The sequence below is a fragment of the Phyllobates terribilis genome, unplaced genomic scaffold (genome assembly GCF_046119375.1).
Source record: "Phyllobates terribilis strain yellow unplaced genomic scaffold, ASM4611937v1 Scaffold_33__1_contigs__length_13283291, whole genome shotgun sequence".
NCBI lineage: Eukaryota > Metazoa > Chordata > Amphibia > Anura > Dendrobatidae > Phyllobates > Phyllobates terribilis.
In genome coordinates this window covers 6,010,741-6,029,326 of record NW_027362793.1, presented here as the reverse complement: position 1 = coordinate 6,029,326, position 18,586 = coordinate 6,010,741, and the positions used below count along the sequence as shown (strand labels likewise).

General features: G+C 46.6%; 1 protein-coding gene across 1 annotated transcript; it reads right to left on the bottom strand.

Annotated features, from left to right (window-relative positions):
• Window positions 1–3,041: 3,041 nt before the first annotated feature.
• On the bottom strand, window positions 3,042–18,141 carry LOC141180584 (olfactory receptor 2A14-like). The gene is made up of 2 exons (XM_073660678.1): window positions 18,042–18,141; window positions 3,042–3,976 (listed from the first exon to the last, which is right to left on the bottom strand). Exons 1-2 carry the CDS (start codon window positions 18,139–18,141, stop codon window positions 3,042–3,044), a joined length of 1,035 nt encoding a protein of 344 aa, XP_073516779.1.
• Window positions 18,142–18,586: the final 445 nt, after the last annotated feature.

Sequence of the window (18,586 nt, the reverse complement as noted above, 5' to 3'; positions counted from 1 at the left end):
AATGATGAGATGGAGCAAGGAAGTATACACAGCCCAGCCTCATCTCATCTCAACGCAGATTGGGTGATAATGAGGAGGAAGAGGAGGAGGAAGAACTGGAGCTGTTTTCCTGCGCTACAGATGGTACAACATTCATACCGTCTGTTCAGCGTGGATGGCCTGAGGAGAGGGAGAATGAGAAGAAGGATGATGAGGAGGATGAGGAGAAGGAGAGCATGAGGAGAGCATGGACAGTTTTATTCTTGGTCAGGACAGGGAAGTCTTAGCTGTTGGCAGTCTGGCACTCATGGATGACTTTATGTTCTGCTGCCTTCCCCATGACCCTCGCGTTGCATGCATTTTGGGCAACAGTACTTACTTTCTAGCTCTCCTTCCTGTGGCACTGCATATGCAATAACAGTATAGGAGACCCGCTCCTTAATAATGGGAACATTTTTTTTACTGAGGCCCTCCTCTACGTCTCTTCCAAGGGGTGTTGGAGTGCGTGCTAATTTTTGGCAGCCCTTGCAGTCACTGCATGCACAATAAGAGTATATGATACCCACTCCTTTATAATGGGAGTCCCCCCTATTTTATCAGCCAGCAAAGGCTATGCAGACAGCTGAGGTCTGATAGTAATAGCCTAGAAAGGGGCCATGAATATTGGCTTCCTCCCAGGCTAGAAACACCAGCCCTCAGCTGCCCCCGAAATGGCGCCTCCATAATATGCGCCCATTCTGGCACTTAGCCTCGCTCTACCCATTGCCCTGGCGTGGTGGCAACTAAAGGCTAAATATACAGCAGGGGGCTGATGTTAGTAGCCTGGGAAGCTCCATGGGTATTACCCCCTTCCAGGCTACACACATCTGGCCACATCTGTCTGCTTACCCTCTGCTAGAGTATAAAATTACAGGGGACCCCACTCCAATTTTTTTAAATAAAATCTTTAATTTAACAATAAATTACATGTACAGTAAGCAACACATGCAAAACACAGAATATATATCTCACTCACATATTTATATCTATGTATATATATATATATGAATTTGTGTATGTATCTATCTGTATATATTTACATATATACAGTTGAATCCAGAAGTTTCCATACACTATATGAAAAGACACATATTCATGTTTTTCTCAATATCTGACATGAAATCAGAATAAACCTTTCCCGTTTTAGGACAATTAGGATTACCAGAATTTTTAATATTTACCAAATACCAAAATAATGAGAGAGAGAGAGAATGTTTTAAGGCATTTTTATTACTTACTGCAAAGTCAAAAGTTTACATACATTTCATTAGTATTTGGTACCATTGCCCTTAAACTGAATGACTTGGGTGAAACATTTGGGATCTCCTTCCACAAGCTTCTCACAATAGTTGGTCGGAATTTGGGCCCATTCCTCCTGACAAAACTGGTGTAACTGATCCAGGTTTGTAGGTCGCCTTGCTCGCACCTGCCTTTTCAGCTTTCCCATAAATTCCCATTTATGGCAATGTCGCAGCATTCAAAAAAATGTAATCCTGGCCTTTTGATTTTTTTCTCGTTACGCCATTTACCGAATGGATTAGTTTGTTTTATATTTTAATAGATTTAGTAGATAGATTTAAGAATGCAGCGATACCTATTTTAAAAACTTGTTTTCACCTTTTATTGTATTTGTTAGTCCCCATAGGGACAACTTCTCCTGCAAAAAACTAGCATCATAGCTCTTAGAAGATGGGGAGGAAAAAAAAACCAAAAAGGAAAAAAGACAGAAAATCATCTGGTCATGAAGGGGTTAATGTAAATTTATCTTTCTCAGTTTTACATGATGAATATGACGCGCCCCCTGAGCCGTTGGGTACTCGGTGTCGGGCCGGTCATTGCTAGGGGAGATGTCACAGTGGCGGTGACCCGATTCGTGACCCAGGGTGGTCAGTAAAAAGGGGAATATTTACAGGGGATTTATAGTTTTTATATATAGTTTGTGACGCCACCTTTGGTATGCGGCTATATGGAGCCGTGCTGCGGAGCAGGTCCTCTGGAGCTGGTGTAAATGCAGCAGGGTTGGTTTAGCTCTCCACAGGTAGAGCTTAGCTCCAGGGCAGTGTAGAGTTATTATAGATGTTGCGGTGTAGTGCAGGGGTGATGGCGCTGCAGTAATTCACGGAGACAGTGGGGTGCAGTCTTCAGGATTTACTCACAGTTGTTGCAATCCAAGTTACAGGTACCGGTGTAACTTCCCAGGTCGCACTGCATTCACCAGGCAAGGGGTTCAGCAATCCCTCAGATTGCTCCAGAGCGCTTAACGGGACCCCCTTCTGTGTACCTTTCTCAGTCGTCTTCCTGCGCTGGCTCTAACCCTCCTGCTCTGCGCCTTACAATAAGTGTCCCAAGCCGGTAGCCTCGGGTCTTTTCTGGCGACCTGCAGTCCCCTGGACCCTCTGTGACCACCTTTTCGGTGATGTAATTGTGGCTGTTGCAACTGCACCCTAAAAGTACAGAAGCCTCCGGTTTTTAGCTGAGCCTTGTAGTTCTCCACTAGTTTAGGGGCCGGTCCTCTCTCTGCGGCCTGATCCCTCCACGTTCCTGCAGATTCGGGCGTACGGGTGGCCTCCAGCACTGCCCGTACCCCTAGGATCCCCTCGTTCCTCCTGGAGCCTTTTCTCCTGCTCCTCTCCTCCTCAGTCTTGGGCCTCTCACTAGGCCCTCCTCCAGAGAAGAGCTCCTGCTGAGTTCCTGCTCCACACACTCTCCTCCTCTGACTGACCTGTCTTTCCAAGATGGCTTCTCTATTTATATCACTTCCTTTCCTGTGCTCCCCTGAACTACGTCCTCCACCCACACCCACTACATAGTTCCACACATCAGCTAAGGACCAGGGACTGTGCTCTCCCTCAGGAGAAATCTCGCCCTGCCCCCAATGAAGTGGAATGTGTTGAATGCAGGTGTTAGGGTCCCGGACAGCACTCTATCCTTACCTGAGAGTGAGATGCCACACCTCTGGGTGAGATGCCGTACCTCTGTGGCGACTGAACCCACAAGGGCACCACAAATACATCACTGATATTTCATTTAATCCTCAATAACCTCTGAAGAGCTCTCAGGATTTCACTGCTGCGCAGACTGTATATGAGCGGGTTCACCATGGGCACCACAGTGGTGTAAAACGCTGATAAAATCTGCTTAATGGTCACTGTGTGGTCTGAGAACGGCATCATGTAATCAACTACACCTGCAGAATAGTAAATTATCATGACAATGAGATGGGATAAGCAGGCGGAGAAGGTTTTTCTTCTTCCTTCCTTTGACTTAATGCGTAAAATCACACGGATTATTCTTACATATGACAAAAAGTTGCAGAAAAACGGGAAAAATGCAAACAGTACAATATCAACATAGACTAGGATATAAAAGTCACGGAAACCACCACTGGATGCATAGAATACGTCTATGGCGTCACAGAAGATGTTTTGAATAGTAACGACCTTATTGAAGGGCATTTTAAGGAGAAAACTGATAAATAGTGAAGAATTTAGAGCGGCAGAGATCCAGATAGCAACTACAATCAGGACACAGATTTTCTTGTTCAAGATCCGGTGGTAGGACAAAGGATGACAAATCGCAACGTATCGGTCAAATCCCATGACGAAGAAAAGTATGTCCTCCACACTGGCTCCCGTGAAGAAAAAGAACATCTGGGTGAAGCACTGGGTGAAGGATATCAGGTCATTCCCAGATAATAAAATATGGAGAAGTTTTGGGATGACGACTGTGGTGTAGCAGATGTCTATGATGGATAAGTTACAGAAGAATAGATACATGGGGGTGTGTAGATGGACATCCAGACATATCAGTGCAATAACCACTGAATTCAAAGTGATTGCAATCAAATAAATAACTGAAAAAATCCCGACAATCAGCGGCTTATTGATGGTTTTTGATGAGAAAGGCAGAATATGAAATGTTATATACGTGTTGTTGTCCATGAGATGTTCACATAAATCTGGAAAGAAAAAAGATATCACACAGTAAATCCAATCACTTTCTACTTACAATCCATAAAAAAAATTTGAAGAAAATGACATAATTTTCTGAATAAATGTTAACATAAAGGTTGAAATATGCTGAAATAGCAACATTTTCAAAAATAGAACAGTACCACAAAAAAGGAATATTAAAAAAAATGAGTACCAGTATACTCGCTGGATTCAAGAGGTTGTCTCAAGATAAGTCAGATATGTAAAGTGCTGATTCTGAAAAATAGAATTTTTAGGACTGACATAACTTCCCTTCATTAGAATATTGATATTTTGCTCAGGAGCTGTACCTTTTATTGGGACTGTGGGTTTCCAGTCCTTTCAGACGCCCAGTGATCAGACATTGGGGACTTTTTTAGCAGAACACAAGTAAGATCCCTGATTACTTCTAAGAGAATATGAAGAGAGTAAGATGGAGCGCAGCGCTGAATGGCAGACACCTGATTGTGTGCTGGGAATGAGCTCTTTTTACTGAGCTTATATAATATATGACTCCAAAGAAATATAGAAATATGTAATATTATCCCACGAGTAAATGTCCCTGTGGTTCTGATTGCAATAATTACTTCAAACTAATAAAGAAATTAGGTTTGCTTTTATTTTGCCCAACTTTAAATAACCTGAAATAAACTTTTCTAATTGAAGTCTAAGAGCTGAGGTCTTTGAATGCTTTTCAATGTGCAATGTGGCTGACAGGCAGAGACGCCGTCCCTCTTACCGCCGCGCTCCCCGCCTGGCGTCCTCCGGCGCTCCTGCTTCTGCTGCTGCCGGCACACTCAGCTTCCCGGGCACTGTGCTTAGGGCACGCGCGCGCTCTCTCTCTCTTAAAGGGGCAGCGCGCACTGTCCTAAGGAGTCCCTGGCCAATGGCCAGAGGACCTCTCATATAAAAGGCACCTCCTCCAAAATGGAAGTGCTCGTGCAAGGTTGTAGCTTTGTGTGTTAACTCTGCTTCAGCCCTCAGGTCCCGCTGCCAGCCTGACTACCAGTCCAGCCCGCCAGCCTGACTACCAGTCCAGTCCACCAGCTTGACTACCAGTCCTGTCCACCAGCTTGTCTACTCTCCAGCCCAACAGTCTGTCTACAGTCCAGTCTGCCAGTCTGTCTATGGGCCTTGCCCGCCTGCTTACCTGGAAGCACCTGGCTGTTACCTGCCGTGCCTACCAGCCAGTCTACCTGGAGGCTCCTGCTTGTTACCTGACGTGTCTGCCAGTCCGTCTACCCGGATCACCCGTCATCTGCTGTATCGGTCAGTCCCTACCTTCTGACCCGTGGGAGTCACCTGCTCTCATACAAGGTCTGTCCCAGAGTAGCACCTGGTCCCTCTGCTCGGTCCTTCCTTGGTCAAGGAGATGATTGAGCCGCCGTACGACCTTGGTCGGTCCGAGTTGATACCTATTTACGCCCCTCTGGTCCCTCCTTGCACCGCAGCACAGATGTTCCACCACCCGGATCCATAACAGTTTGCACGGGCCATGGAACCGGGTGGCCCCAGGCCCCTTCTCTTGCTGACCTGTACCAGGAGGTTTCTTGTCAGAGATCCCAACAGGAGACCATCCTGACCTACCTGCGGTCTGTCAACTCTCACCGGGACACGCTGTCTGTCCCACCTCTGCTCGCCTCGATTCGAGTGACACCCACCCAGGCAGGTTCGCTGTCTACCAATACCACGGCATCCAGCCTAGGACCCCAGCTTTCTGCGCCTCCTCGTTTTGGAGGTGACCCCGTCTAATGTCAGGGCTTTCTAAACCAGTGCACGCTGCACTTTGAACTTCTGACACATCAGTTTCCCTCCAACCGGGCCAAGGTGGCGTTCATCATGTCCCACCTCACCAGGGAAGCATTGGTATGGCTAAACCCTCTATGGGAGAGAGGGGATTCCCTGGTGTCCAATCTTCCAGCTTTCCTCACTGCCTTCCGGAGGGTATTCGATGAACCCGGACGAAGGATTTCTACTGCCTCCTCATTGCTTTGTCTCCGCCAAGGGAGTCTCACCATGGGCCAGTATGCCATACGGTTCCGTACCCTCGCTTCTGAGCTTGCCTGGGACAACGAGGCCCTGGTGTCCACCTTCTGGGAGGGTCTTTCCAGTTGGATTAAGGACGAGTTAGCCGGCTGGGACATTCCTACCACCCTGGATGACCTGGTGTCACTAGCTACCCGGATTGACATCCGTTTCCTAGAACGTGCTAAGGAGACTATCCGGGAGAGAAGATTTCCCCGTCTTGCTCCTGTTTTCCAGAAACCGGCTTCCCAACCAGCAACTCCCCGGGCATGCTCGCCCGAACCTATGCAGATAGACCAGACCAAGATGGTTAAGTCTCGCCAAGAAACATGCCGAGCCAAGGGGAGCTGTTTCTACTGTGGTAGTAAGGAGCACCTAATTCATTCCTGTCTAGTGAAGCCGGGAAACTCCAGTGTCTAGGACCGCTTGGAGAGGTCATCCTAGGCAGGAGTAAATCCACTCCGTTCTTGACTCTGTCTGTCTCTAACTCCTGTGGAGAGAACCGCTTCTTTGAAACCGCACATCTGGATTCCGGAGCCGCTGGGAATCTCATTTCCCAGTCCCTTGTTGAGAAGTATCAGATTCTACCAAACCTCTGGCTGAACAATTGGCAGTTGCTTCCGTGGATGGAAGACTCCTTCTGGTGACCATCTTGCTCGTCACAGAGCCTGTAACCCTGCAGGTAAGAATGTTGCACTCTGAGAGGATCTCCTTCCATGTGCTTTCTGGACTCTCTCACCCCCTTTTGCTAGGTCTACCCTGGCTACAGAGACATGAACCCGTTCTGAATTGGCAATCCGGTGAGGTGCTCCATTGGGGACAGGATTGCCATGAGACCTGTCAGATTCAGGTTCGCCCGGCTCGACCCCCATCTACTCCGGCTAATTTACCTGGTTTACTGGCACCTTACTGGTCCTATGCTGATGTCTTCGACAAGAAGGAGGCTGAGACACTGCCACTTCATAGGCCACATGATTGCCTTATCGACCTGGTACCCTGTGCCACTCCACCCCGTGGGTGTATTTACCCATTGTCGTTGGCCGATACCAGGGCCATGTCGGAGTACATTGAAGAAAATCTGACTAGGGGATTCATCCGGAAATCTTCCTCCCCAGCTGGAGCGGGATTGTTCTTCGTAAAAAAAAAATGGTTCACTACGCCCCTGTATCGATTATAGAGAACTCAACCAAATTACTATCTAAAACAAATACCCCCTGCCGGTCATCTCTGAGTTGTTCGACTGCCTTAAAGGCATGAAGATCTTCACCAAGCTCGATCTTCGTGGGGCGTATAACTTGGTCCGGATCCGCCAAGCAGATGAGTGGAAGACGGCATTCAATACCCGGGACGGTCACTATGGATACCGTGTGATACCCTTCGGTCACTGTAATGCTCCCGACGTCTTCCAAGAACTAGTTAACGACATCTTCTGTGACCTCTTATATTCTTGCGTAGTGGTGTACCTGGACGATATCTTGGTCTTCTCTCCGGATCTTCCTACACACCGGAGGGATGTTCGTCAGGTCCTGCTTAGGCTCAGGCAGAATCACCTATATGCAAAATTTGAGAAACGCCTCTTCGAGCAGACCTCTCTTCCGTTCCTGGGCTATATTATCTCTAAGACTGGTCTACGGATGGACACCGAGAAGGTCTCTGCCGTCTTAAAGTGGCCCCGTCCGGATCGGTTGAAGGCGATTCAGAGATTCCTGAGCTTCACCAATTATTACCGTCTCTTCATCCCACATTTCTCGTCCTGGACTGCTCCCATCTCTGCGCTCACCCGAAATGGATCAAATCCTAAGGAATGGCCATCCGAAGCGGAGTAGGCCTCACTCTCCTTAAAACAAGCCTTCTCTTCTGCCCCTGTGCTGCACCGTCCGGAAAGCAACAAACAGTTCTTTCTGGGCGTTGCTGCTTCCTCTTCCGGAGCCGGAGCGGTGCTCACCCAGAAATCTTCATCCGGGAGAATGGTAACCTGCGGCTTCTTCTCCAAGCTCTTCTCCTCATCTGAGCGCAACTTCTCCATAGGAGACCGAGAACTGCTAGCCATCAAATTGGCGCTGGAGGAGTGGCGTTACCTGCTCGAGGGGACTCTGCACCCGGTGGTCATCTATACTGACCACAAAAACCTGGCATATCTACAGAATGCCCAAAGACTCAATCCGCGTCAGGCCCGGTGGTCTTTGTTCTTCACCCGCTTCAACTTTAGCCTACATTACCGCCCGGCGGACAAGAACGTTAAAGAGGAGGACATTAAAGAGGAGGAGCCTATGCATATCATCGACCCCTCCAAAGTGATGAATGTGGCCCCCTTGGACCAGTCTCGTCTCCCACCCGGTAAGACGTTTGTAGCGGTTCCGGATCGTAAGAAGGTTCTTCACTAGGGTCATTCATCCAAACTAGCCGGCCATGCTTGCCAGAAGAAGACCTTCCTGCTCATTACCTGGCATTACTGGTGGCCTTCCCTGCGCAAGGATGTTGTAGACTTCGTCACGGCCTGTTCGTCCTGTGCCCGCATCAAGGTTCCCAGACATCTTTCAGCTGGCCGTCTCCTTCCTCTTCCCGTACCTGCTGCCCCGTGGCAACACATTGCTATGGACTTTATTACTGATCTTCCTGTATCTGCTGGTTGTACGGTCATTTGGGTGGTCGCTGACCGCTTTTCTAAAATGGCCCACTTCATCCCTCTGCCTGGTCTCCCATCTGCATCTGTGCTGGCTAAGGACTTCATCCATCACATCTTTCGTCTCCACGGCCTACCCCTCCACATTGTGTCTGATCGGGTGGTCCAGTTCACTTCACGTTTCTTGAGAGCTACATGTAAGCTGCTGGATGTCACCCTGGATTTCTCCTCTTCTTACCATCCGCAGTCCAATGGCCAAGTGCAACGTATCAACCAGATCCTTACCAGCTTCCTCCGGCACTTCGTCAACACTCACCATACCAATTAGGTGGAGCTCCTACCATAGGCCGAGTTCTCCTTTAACAACCATGAGAGCGAATCTTCTTCCAAGTCCCCGTTCTTTGTAGTCTACGGTCAACATCCCCGGATTCCATTTCCCATTTCTGCTTCAGTGGACAACCCTGCCGTGGAGTCTCTGGTAAGCAAATTTTCCACTATTTGGGAGGACACTAGATCAGCACTTATTCAATCCTCCGAGCGGATGAAGAAACATGCTGATAAGAGACATCTGGATCCGCCTCAATTCTGTTTCGAAGACAAGGTTTGGCTCTCCTCCAAACATGTTCGTCTCAAAATACCCTCCTATAAGTTGGGTCAACGGTTTATCGGTCCATTTGAAGTCCTCAAGCAAATCAACCCAGTAGCCTACAAGTTAAAACTCCCGGCCACCTTACGGATTCCCAACTACTTCCACATATCTCCTCAAACCAGTTGTGCTAAATTCTTTTTCCGACAATCCAGGTACCTCCCCAGCTCTGGTATCCGCTGAGGACATCTATGAGGTAGAGAACATTCTGGCCACCAAGAGGGTAGGAGGAAAAACCTTTTTTCTGGTGGATTGTAAGGGGTTTGGCCCAGAGGAGAGAACTTGGGAACCCAGGGAGAACATCCATGCCCCGCTTCTCCTTGAAAAATTTCTTTCAGGCCTAAAAAAGAGGGGGCATAGAGGGGGGGGGTACTGTAATATCGGCGTCTCTGCCCCTCACAGGTAGAGACGCCGTCCCTCTTACCGCCGTGCTCCCTGCCCGGCGTCCTCCTGCGCTCCTGCTTCTGCTGCTGCCGGCACACGCAGCTTCCCGGGCACTGTGCTTAGGGCGCGCGCGCTCCCTCCCTCTTAAAGGGGCCACGCGCGACGTCCGAAGGAGTCCCCGGCCAATGGCTGGAGGACCTCTCATATAAAAAGCACCTCCTCCAAAATGGAGGTGCCCGTGCAAGATTGTAGCTTTGTGTGTTAAACTCTGCTTCAGCCCTCAGGTCCCGCTGCCAGCCTGACTACCAGTCCAGCCCACCAGCCTGACTACCAGTCCCATCCGACAGCCTGACTACCAGTCCTGTCCGCCAGCTTGTCTACTCTCCAGCCTGACAGTCTGTCTACAGTCCAGTCTGCCAGTCTGTCTATGGGCCTTGCCCACCTGCTTACCTGGAATCACCTGCCTGTTACCTGCGGTGCATACCAGCCAGCCTACCTCGAGTCTCCTGCTTGCTACCTGCCATGTCTGCCAGTCTGTCTACCCAGATCACCCGTCAGCCTGCCTCCCGTGCTCATCTGCTGTACCGGTCAGTCCCTGCCTTCTGACCCGTGGGAGTCACCTGCTCTCATACAAGGTCGGTCCCAGAGTAGCACCTAGTCCCTCTGCTTGGTCCTTCCCTGGTCACGGAGTCGTTTGAGCCACCGTACGATCTTGGTCGGTCCGAGTTGATACCTAGTTACGCCCCTCTGGTCCCTCCTTGCACCGCAGCACAGAGGTTCCACCACCCGGATCCGTAACACCCATTACAGGCAGCGTATGGCTTCAGGGCTACGGTTTGCAGAGCAAGATGAACAGAGCTATTAAATTTTATGTTTTTAATTTTTTTGTAAATTTTATTTTAATAGAGAGGTAGGCAGTGTTTGTAAAAAAATATACAAAGATGTTACAAAATGGGAACAAAACAATATGGCATATACAATCGCATAAAATAAAAGGGATACCAAAGGAAAAGTACTAAACATGTGTTACGGAAATGTCTCACAGCTTAGTGGGGAGGGGTACCTCTTAGGAAAATGGACAGAAACCACAACAACCTGTACCTTCCAGGATAGACAAATGACCAAAATCCAAACTCTGATTTTTATTAAATTAAGGTTATGCCCACATATATCCCCTTAGTGAGCTCATATAGGGAGTGGTTGTGGGATGTTCAAGGTCTTTTAGCAGATTATGAGATCCCCAACTTTCAGGATATCTTCGCCCCTGTAGGTCCCATGCCATAGATATTGTCATGTTTCCGATCTCGATTTTACCTTTCTATACAGATGAAACATGGCATGGATAGCATCATCTATCATCCCGATATTAACCACTTCGCGCCAGAGCCTGTTTTTGCCTTCGTGACCGGGCCAATTTTTTCAATTCTGACCACTGTCACTTTATGAGGTAATTACTCTGGAACGCTTCAACGGATCCCCCTGATTCTGAGATTGTTTTTTTGTGACATATTATACTTCATGATAGTGGTAAAATTTCTTTCTATATCACTTGCGTTTATTTGTGAAAAAATCGGAAATTTGGCGAAAATTTTGAAAATTTTGCAATTTTCAAACTTTGAATTTTCATGCCCTTTAATCAGAGAGATATATCACACAAAATAGTTAATGAATAACATTTCCCACATGTCTACTTCACATCAGCACAATTTTGGAACCAAAATTTTTTTCTGTTAGGAAGCTATAAGGGTTAAAAGTTGACCAGCGATTTCTCATTTTTACAACAAAATTTACAAAAACATTTTTTTAGGGACCACATCTTATTTGAAGTGACTTTGAGGAGCCTTTATGACAGAAAATACCCAAAAGTGATACCATTCTAAAAACTGCACCCCTCAAGGTGCTCAAAACCACATTCAAGAAGTTTATTAACCCTTCAGGTGCTTCACAGGAATTTTTGGAATGTGGAAGAAAACAATGAACATTTAACTTTTTTTCACAAAACTGCTACTTTAGCCTCAAATTTTTAATTTTCACAAGGGCAGCCAGAAAAAATGGACCCCAAAATGTGTTGTGCAATTTCTCCTGAGCACGCTGATACCCCATATGTGGTGCAAAGCCACTGTTTGGGCGCACGGCATGGCTCGGAAGGTAAGGAGCGCCATTTGACTTTTGGAATGGAAATTTGACTGGAATCGATAGCGGACGCCATGTTGCATTTGGAGAGCCCCTGAGGTGCCTAAACAGAGGAAACCCCCAACAAGTCACCCCATTTTGGAAACTAGACCCCTCAAGGAACTTATCTAGATGTGTGGTGAGCACCTTGAACCCCCAGGGGCTTCACACAATTTTATAATGTTGAAGGGTGAAAATAAAAAAACACATTTTTATCACAAAACTGCTACTTTAGCCTCAAATTTTTAATTTTCACAAGGGCAGCCAGAAAAAATGGACCCCAAAATGTGTTGTGCAATTTCTCCTGAGCACGCTGATACCCCATATGTGGTGCAAAGCCACTGTTTGGGCGCACGGCATGGCTCGGAAGGTAAGGAGCGCCATTTGACTTTTGGAATGGAAATTTGACTGGAATCGATAGCGGACGCCATGTTGCATTTGGAGAGCCCCTGAGGTGCCTAAACAGAGGAAACCCCCAACAAGTCACCACATTTTGGAAACTAGACCCCTCAAGGAACTTATCTAGATGTGTGGTGAGCACCTTGAACCCCCAGGGGCTTCACACAATTTTATAATGTTGAAGGGTGAAAATAAAAAAACACATTTTTATCACAAAACTGCTATTTTAGCCTCAAATTTTTAATTTTCACAAGGGCAGCCAGAAAAAATGGACCCCAAAATGTGTTGTGCAATTTCTCCTGAGCACACTGATACCCCATATGTGGTGCAAAGCCACTGTTTGGGCGCACGGCATGGCTCGGAAGGTAAGGAGCGCCATTTGACTTTTGGAATGGAAATTTGACTGGAATCGATAGCGGACGCCATGTTGCATTTGGAGAGCCCCTGAGGTGCCTAAACAGAGGAAACCCCCAACAAGTCACCCCATTTTGGAAACTAGACCCCTCAAGGAACTTATCTAGATGTGTGGTGAGCACCTTGAACCCCCAGGGGCTTCACACAATTTTATAATGTTGAAGGGTGAAAATAAAAAAACACATTTTTATCACAAAACTGCTACTTTAGCCTCAAATTTTTAATTTTCACAAGGGCAGCCAGAAAAAATGGACCCCAAAATGTGTTGTGCAATTTCTCCTGAGCACGGTGATACCCCATATGTGGTGCAAAGCCACTGTTTGGGCGCACGGCATGGCTCGGAATGTAAGGAGCGCCATTTGACTTTTGGAATGGAAATTTGACTGGAATGGATAGCGGACGCCATGTTGCATTTGGAGAGCCCCTGAGGTGCCTAAACAGAGGAAACCCACAACAAGTGACCGAATTTTACAATCTACTCCTCTGTATAAATTAATCTAGTGGTGGGAAAATAAGTAGGTAAATGGTCACTAAACCCATAGATGAATTCCCACAGAGGTGTCATTTCCATAATGGGGTCACTTCAGGGGGGATTATGCTGTTCTGGCACTTTTCAGAGTACCAGAGCTAAAGAATCCCCCCTGAAGTGACCCCATTTTGGAAATGACACCCCTCTGGGAATTCATCTATGGGTTTAGTGACCATTTTAACTCGATGGATGATTTCCAGAAACAAGCACGCAATGGAAGGTTTAGATTCTGGAGAACCCCCCCCCCCCCACCCCTGGAAATTAAGTGAGCTCTACTCGAATATGTCATTCACTAAATGAACCAAATGTTTGAATGACAAATTGGGATACATTTTTACAGTTTAAAAACGTGGTTCTGTGTGGTAGATTTTAAAGCAGTCAGTGACGCATAAGGCTGGCAATGATGGGCATTGTGGGCAATAGTAGCGGGTATCACGCCTCATTCCTCTCTTAGTACATACACGACATCTTTTCTGGGGGTTCCTTCTTGTTTCCGTTGCTGGAATAAGTGCAATAAAATGTCGCTCAGTGAGTCTTTTCACATCCTCAGATTCTAATGGATGAGCGGGGCTAACACTTTGAAAAACAAGATTTTCAATTACCTTTTCTTGATAATCAAGAAAAGGATCTGAATTTCCTGCTTTTTTGTACAACACAAAAGAATTGTATGTGGCCACCTGAAACAAATAGATAACCAACTTTTTATACCAGGTATAGGACTTTCTTGATACCTGGTATGGCTGTAGAACCTGGTCTGCAAGGTCCACACCCCCCATGTGTTTGTTGTAGTCAATGACTGACACAGGTTTTTGCTTCGGAGTGGTGGATCCTAGTTCTACAGTGGCCCTTGTGGCATCTGTGTGGATCGAGCTGAGGACAAAAATATCCCTCTTATCCCTATATTTCAGGGCAAGCAGCTCTCCGTTGCGTACAGCCCCTGACTGCCCCTTTTGGAACTTTTGGTTGACCAATGGTTGTGGAAACCCCTGACGGTTTTTACGGATGGTCCCACAAGCCCCGATGTTGTGTTCAACCAGACTTTTAAATAGGGGTATGCTGGTGTAATAATTGTCCACATATAGATTGTAGCCTTTTTGAAAAAATGGACTTATCAGCTCCCAAACAATTTTTCCAGATGTCCCCAGATAAGTAGGGCATCCTGGTGGGTTTAGCTGGCTATCTTTCCCCTCATATATGCGGAAAGCGGATGTGTATCCGGTTGAACTTTCGCACATTTTATAGATCTTTATTCCAAACCTTGCCCTTTTAGATGGGATAAATTGCTTGAGGTGCAGTCTTCCTTTGAATTTTACAAGGGACTCATCTATAGAAATATTTTGTGTTGGGGTGTAGAGGCTTAAGAATTTTTCTGACAAATTTTCAATGATGGGTCTAATTTTATATAACCTGTCATGTTCTGGGGCATTTCTGGGCAGGCATTGACTATTGTCGTTAAAATGCCAAAACCGCAAGAGCATTTCATAACGGGTCCTAGGCAGAATGACTGAAAACATAGGGGTGGCTTGAACAGGGTGGTTGGACCAGTAGGATCGAATGCTCGGTTTTTTAACAAGCCCCATGGCAAATGTAAGTCCTAAAAATTTTTTTATTTCCGGGACATTAGTTGGTGTCCATAAATTTGCCCTAGCATAGTAAGATCGGGGATTCTGGCTTATGAATTGGGATGCATATAAATTTGTTTGCACGACAATATGCTCTAGCAAGCTGTCTGTAAAAAACAAATTAAAAAAATGAATTGGTCCAAAATCTTCCACCTCCACATTTATACCAGGAGTGGCGTTGAAATCAGGGCTGAATGGAGCAGCCGAATCCGAAGCCTCCCATCTGGGAAATGCTAGATCATGTGGCAAAGCCCCTTGTACACTGGCGTGCGCCAATTCACTAGTAGCAGGGACAGCGCTTGTACTGGGCAGTGTTCCCTGATTTGGAGACGTTTCTCCAGTAGCGCTATTTGCCCCTATTGTTGTACTGGTCCTTGGGCTTGAGGATGGAACAGAATCACTGCTCATTTCTGAGCGCTCAGTGTCGCCGCTACTAAAGCCCTCAAAATCCACATCTCCATCTGAGATTGCGCTGTCATCAGTGTCAGAACACAGCAGGGCATACACCTCCTCTGCGGTATAAGTCTGACGGGCCATTTTATTTTTAGATTTTTTGACTGGACTGAACGGACCGGACTGAACGGACGGGACTGATCTGACAGGACTGACTGATCTGACAGGACTGACTGACTGACAGGACTGACTGACTGGACTGATCTGACAGGACTGACTGACTGACTGGACTGATCTGACAGGACTGACTGACTGGACTGATCTGACAGGACTGACAGATCTGACAGGACTGACTGACTGACAGATCTGACAGGACTGACTGACTGACAGATCTGACAGGACTGACTGATCTGACAGGACTGACTGACTGATCTGACAGGACTGACTGACTGATAGATCTGACAGGACTGACTGACTGATCTGACAGGACTGACTGACTGATCTGACAGGACTGACTGACTGATAGATCTGACAGGACTGACTGACTGATAGATCTGACAGGACTGACTGACTGACAGATCTGACAGGACTGATCTGACAGGACTGACTGATCTGACAGACTCACTAACCCTAACTCTTACTTTCTTTTTTATTTTATTTATTTTTTTTTACTTTCACAGTGGCAAGGCTGACACAGCTCTTGTCACACTGTTTCTCCTCTGCTCTCTCACTGAGATCGGAGGAGAAACAGTGTATTTATCAGGCAGATCGCCCGGGAAAGTTTGTTGCTAAAACAAACTTCCCTGGTAATCTCTCTGATTGGCTGGTGTGACGCTGACATCATCGAGACCTGAGCCAATCAGGTCTCAATGATGTCAGAGGTCACAGCACCGGGATCCCCGCCGCTCCTGAGGTATGTGGGGGGTCCCGATCGCCGACCACCAGCTGTTACTATCTTTTAAATGCCGCGATCACTATGGATCGCGGCATCTAGAAGATAGGAACAGGTTAACATCATGGGGACCTGATCCATTCAGGTCCCCATGATGCCACATGTCAGAGCTATCGCTCTGAACCGGTACCGCAGCGCTAGCAGGACCCTGGGGGTCCTGAGCGCTGCGGGACCACCCACCGTTTTTAAACGTCGGCGCTGCACAGAGCCCGGGCAGCGCCGACGTTTATGTACAGTGGGCGGTCCTGAACCGGTTAAGTTGCAGGCGTTAGAGTAGACTTACAGCAATGTTAGTGAATGCATTATGCTCATCCCTTCGCCATGATGCCAAAAATATATCTCCCATAAATATCAAATTGATGCAAACCCCAATATTCATCATTGACCACTGGCTCCAAAAATTCTGTGACCAGTCCTTTGAACAGAGGATGCTCTTACCTCAGAAGTGTACTTCTATGCCTCTGAATATAAGAATCCTAACATTGGTGTCTGGTTCTCACAGCAGATCTCTTGTAATTACCTGGTCACTGCGGGAGGTCCTACTTCAATGGAGATTGAAGTGTTAGCTCTCTCTCACTTTCCCAGTTATAACTAATCCAATATGTTCAATGTGAGGGTGATATGTCCCCTCTCTGGAGATGTCTGTATGGATTTTATAACTTTTTCTCTACGACAGTAGTGTTCACACAGGCAATGCGTTATGGTCCAAACATGTGCAATTTTATTGCTTTCATAAAATCCAAAGGATTCAAAACCAAAACAGTCTCTTCTGGGCACAAAGATATCACAGCAAGTAAACAGCTTATTCACATATATGTCAGTAAGTTCTCACCTGAACACATTACAGTTCTTTGTTCGAGAGCAAACTTTACTCAAATAAGAAGCACAATCCTACCAGTCACCTTCATCCTAAACACCAGCTGCTTCCAACACCAAACAGAAGTGTTCAACTGCGTGCACAATTCGCACTGAACAGGCTACAGTTTCCATACATTTGTCTGCAGCTCCAAACACACAGACTGCTCAGATTTTGCTAGCTGACCCATGCAGTCTCCATTCAGAGAGAGACTCTGGCATATCTCTCTTCCAGATATAGTTCCCATTTTGGCTGGTCACTCACCAGCTTCAGCACGCTAAACTCCGTTCAACATCCAGCCGACTGACACACCAAGGTGATCCCATTGCCTGTTTCTTAATCAAAGCTAGTCAGGTACAGCTAATCAAGACCTGCAGTGCTAGGACTTAAACCTAGTCTACCTGGCTTTGCTACAATATATATAAAAAATTTCAGTTCAACATATTTACCGCAATATGTCAATTTATAAGGTAATTTCCATATGTTTATAATCCCTTCACAGTTTATGAATTGCTGCATGAAGTGGTTTCAGAAAGGAACAACTCACATTGATCTTTCAGGGGTTTTCCCCCTTCTTCAAACTTGTCCAAGTGTGGTACTATCTATGAATGACTGGGTTTAAGAGATCCTGGGGAGCTTGATGATTTCCCACTTTTGCCGTTAGTTAGTTTGGCATATTTTTACTCCAATTGCTTCTTGAGGATGCAACATTCTTATTGCCAGATCACGTGATAGAGGTGATTTTTTTCTTTTACATTGTTCTCTCCATTGACATTCTTTATTTAAGCAGATGGTTTTACTGCAGTAAAAATAATGATGTTGTATGTTTGATGTTTAAATGCCATTTCCCTTTTCCCTGTATTATTTTTTATTACAATTTCCCATTTTACTAAATGGGAAATTACTCAGTTTTTGTACTTTTAAGATGTTTTTAATATTTGTGTTGTCTCCTCCCCATTTTTTTTTATAAATTAAGTACACAGGACATATACTACTAAAGAACAATGACAGCCTTTACACACAGAACGATCTATTACCGATTGTTCTCTTCGTATCATAACCGCGGCCTGACAATCTAAACCGGTTATTGAAAAACCACTGATTGGCAAACACATAGCTGATCGGTGGAGGTTTCATAGCCGCTGTCGGCAAGAGGAAACTCACGCTAGATTCAGGGCCGGCGTCAGACATAGTGAGGCCCTGGGCAAAAGTTTAAAGCGGTTCCCTGAATGCTCATGACGTGCCCCCTAGGACCATGGGGTACTCGCCACCGGGTCGGTAGGTTCCTTTGCATTGTCACGGGGCGTGACCCGGTCAGAGGCCCTAGGCGGTCAATAAAAAGGACAAGGATAGTTTGTTTAGGGGAAAATTTTTGTGACGCCACCTGTGGTGTGCAGCTATAGGGATCCGCCGCTGCTATTCAGATCCACTAGGGCTGATGGTGAGGCAGCTGAGATAGTGCCACTCTCCAGGGGCAGAGCTAGGCCCCAGGGCAGTATATTGGATGAATGTTAGGGTGCAGGACTGAGGGTGCAGATAATGACCAGACGACACAAGAATGGCGGTTTCCTCTACCTTTACT

What these genes read in the sequence shown, in the direction of transcription:
- LOC141180584 (XM_073660678.1), bottom strand. Translation starts at nt 18,141, where the DNA reads ATGAAACCTCCACCGATCAGCTATGTGTTTGCCAATCAGTGGTTTTTC. An exon ending in TGATACGAAGAGAACAATCG is followed by an intron (nt 3,977 to 18,041) that starts GTAATAGATCGT and finishes TTTTCTTTCCAG; the next exon opens with ATTTATGTGAACATCTCATG.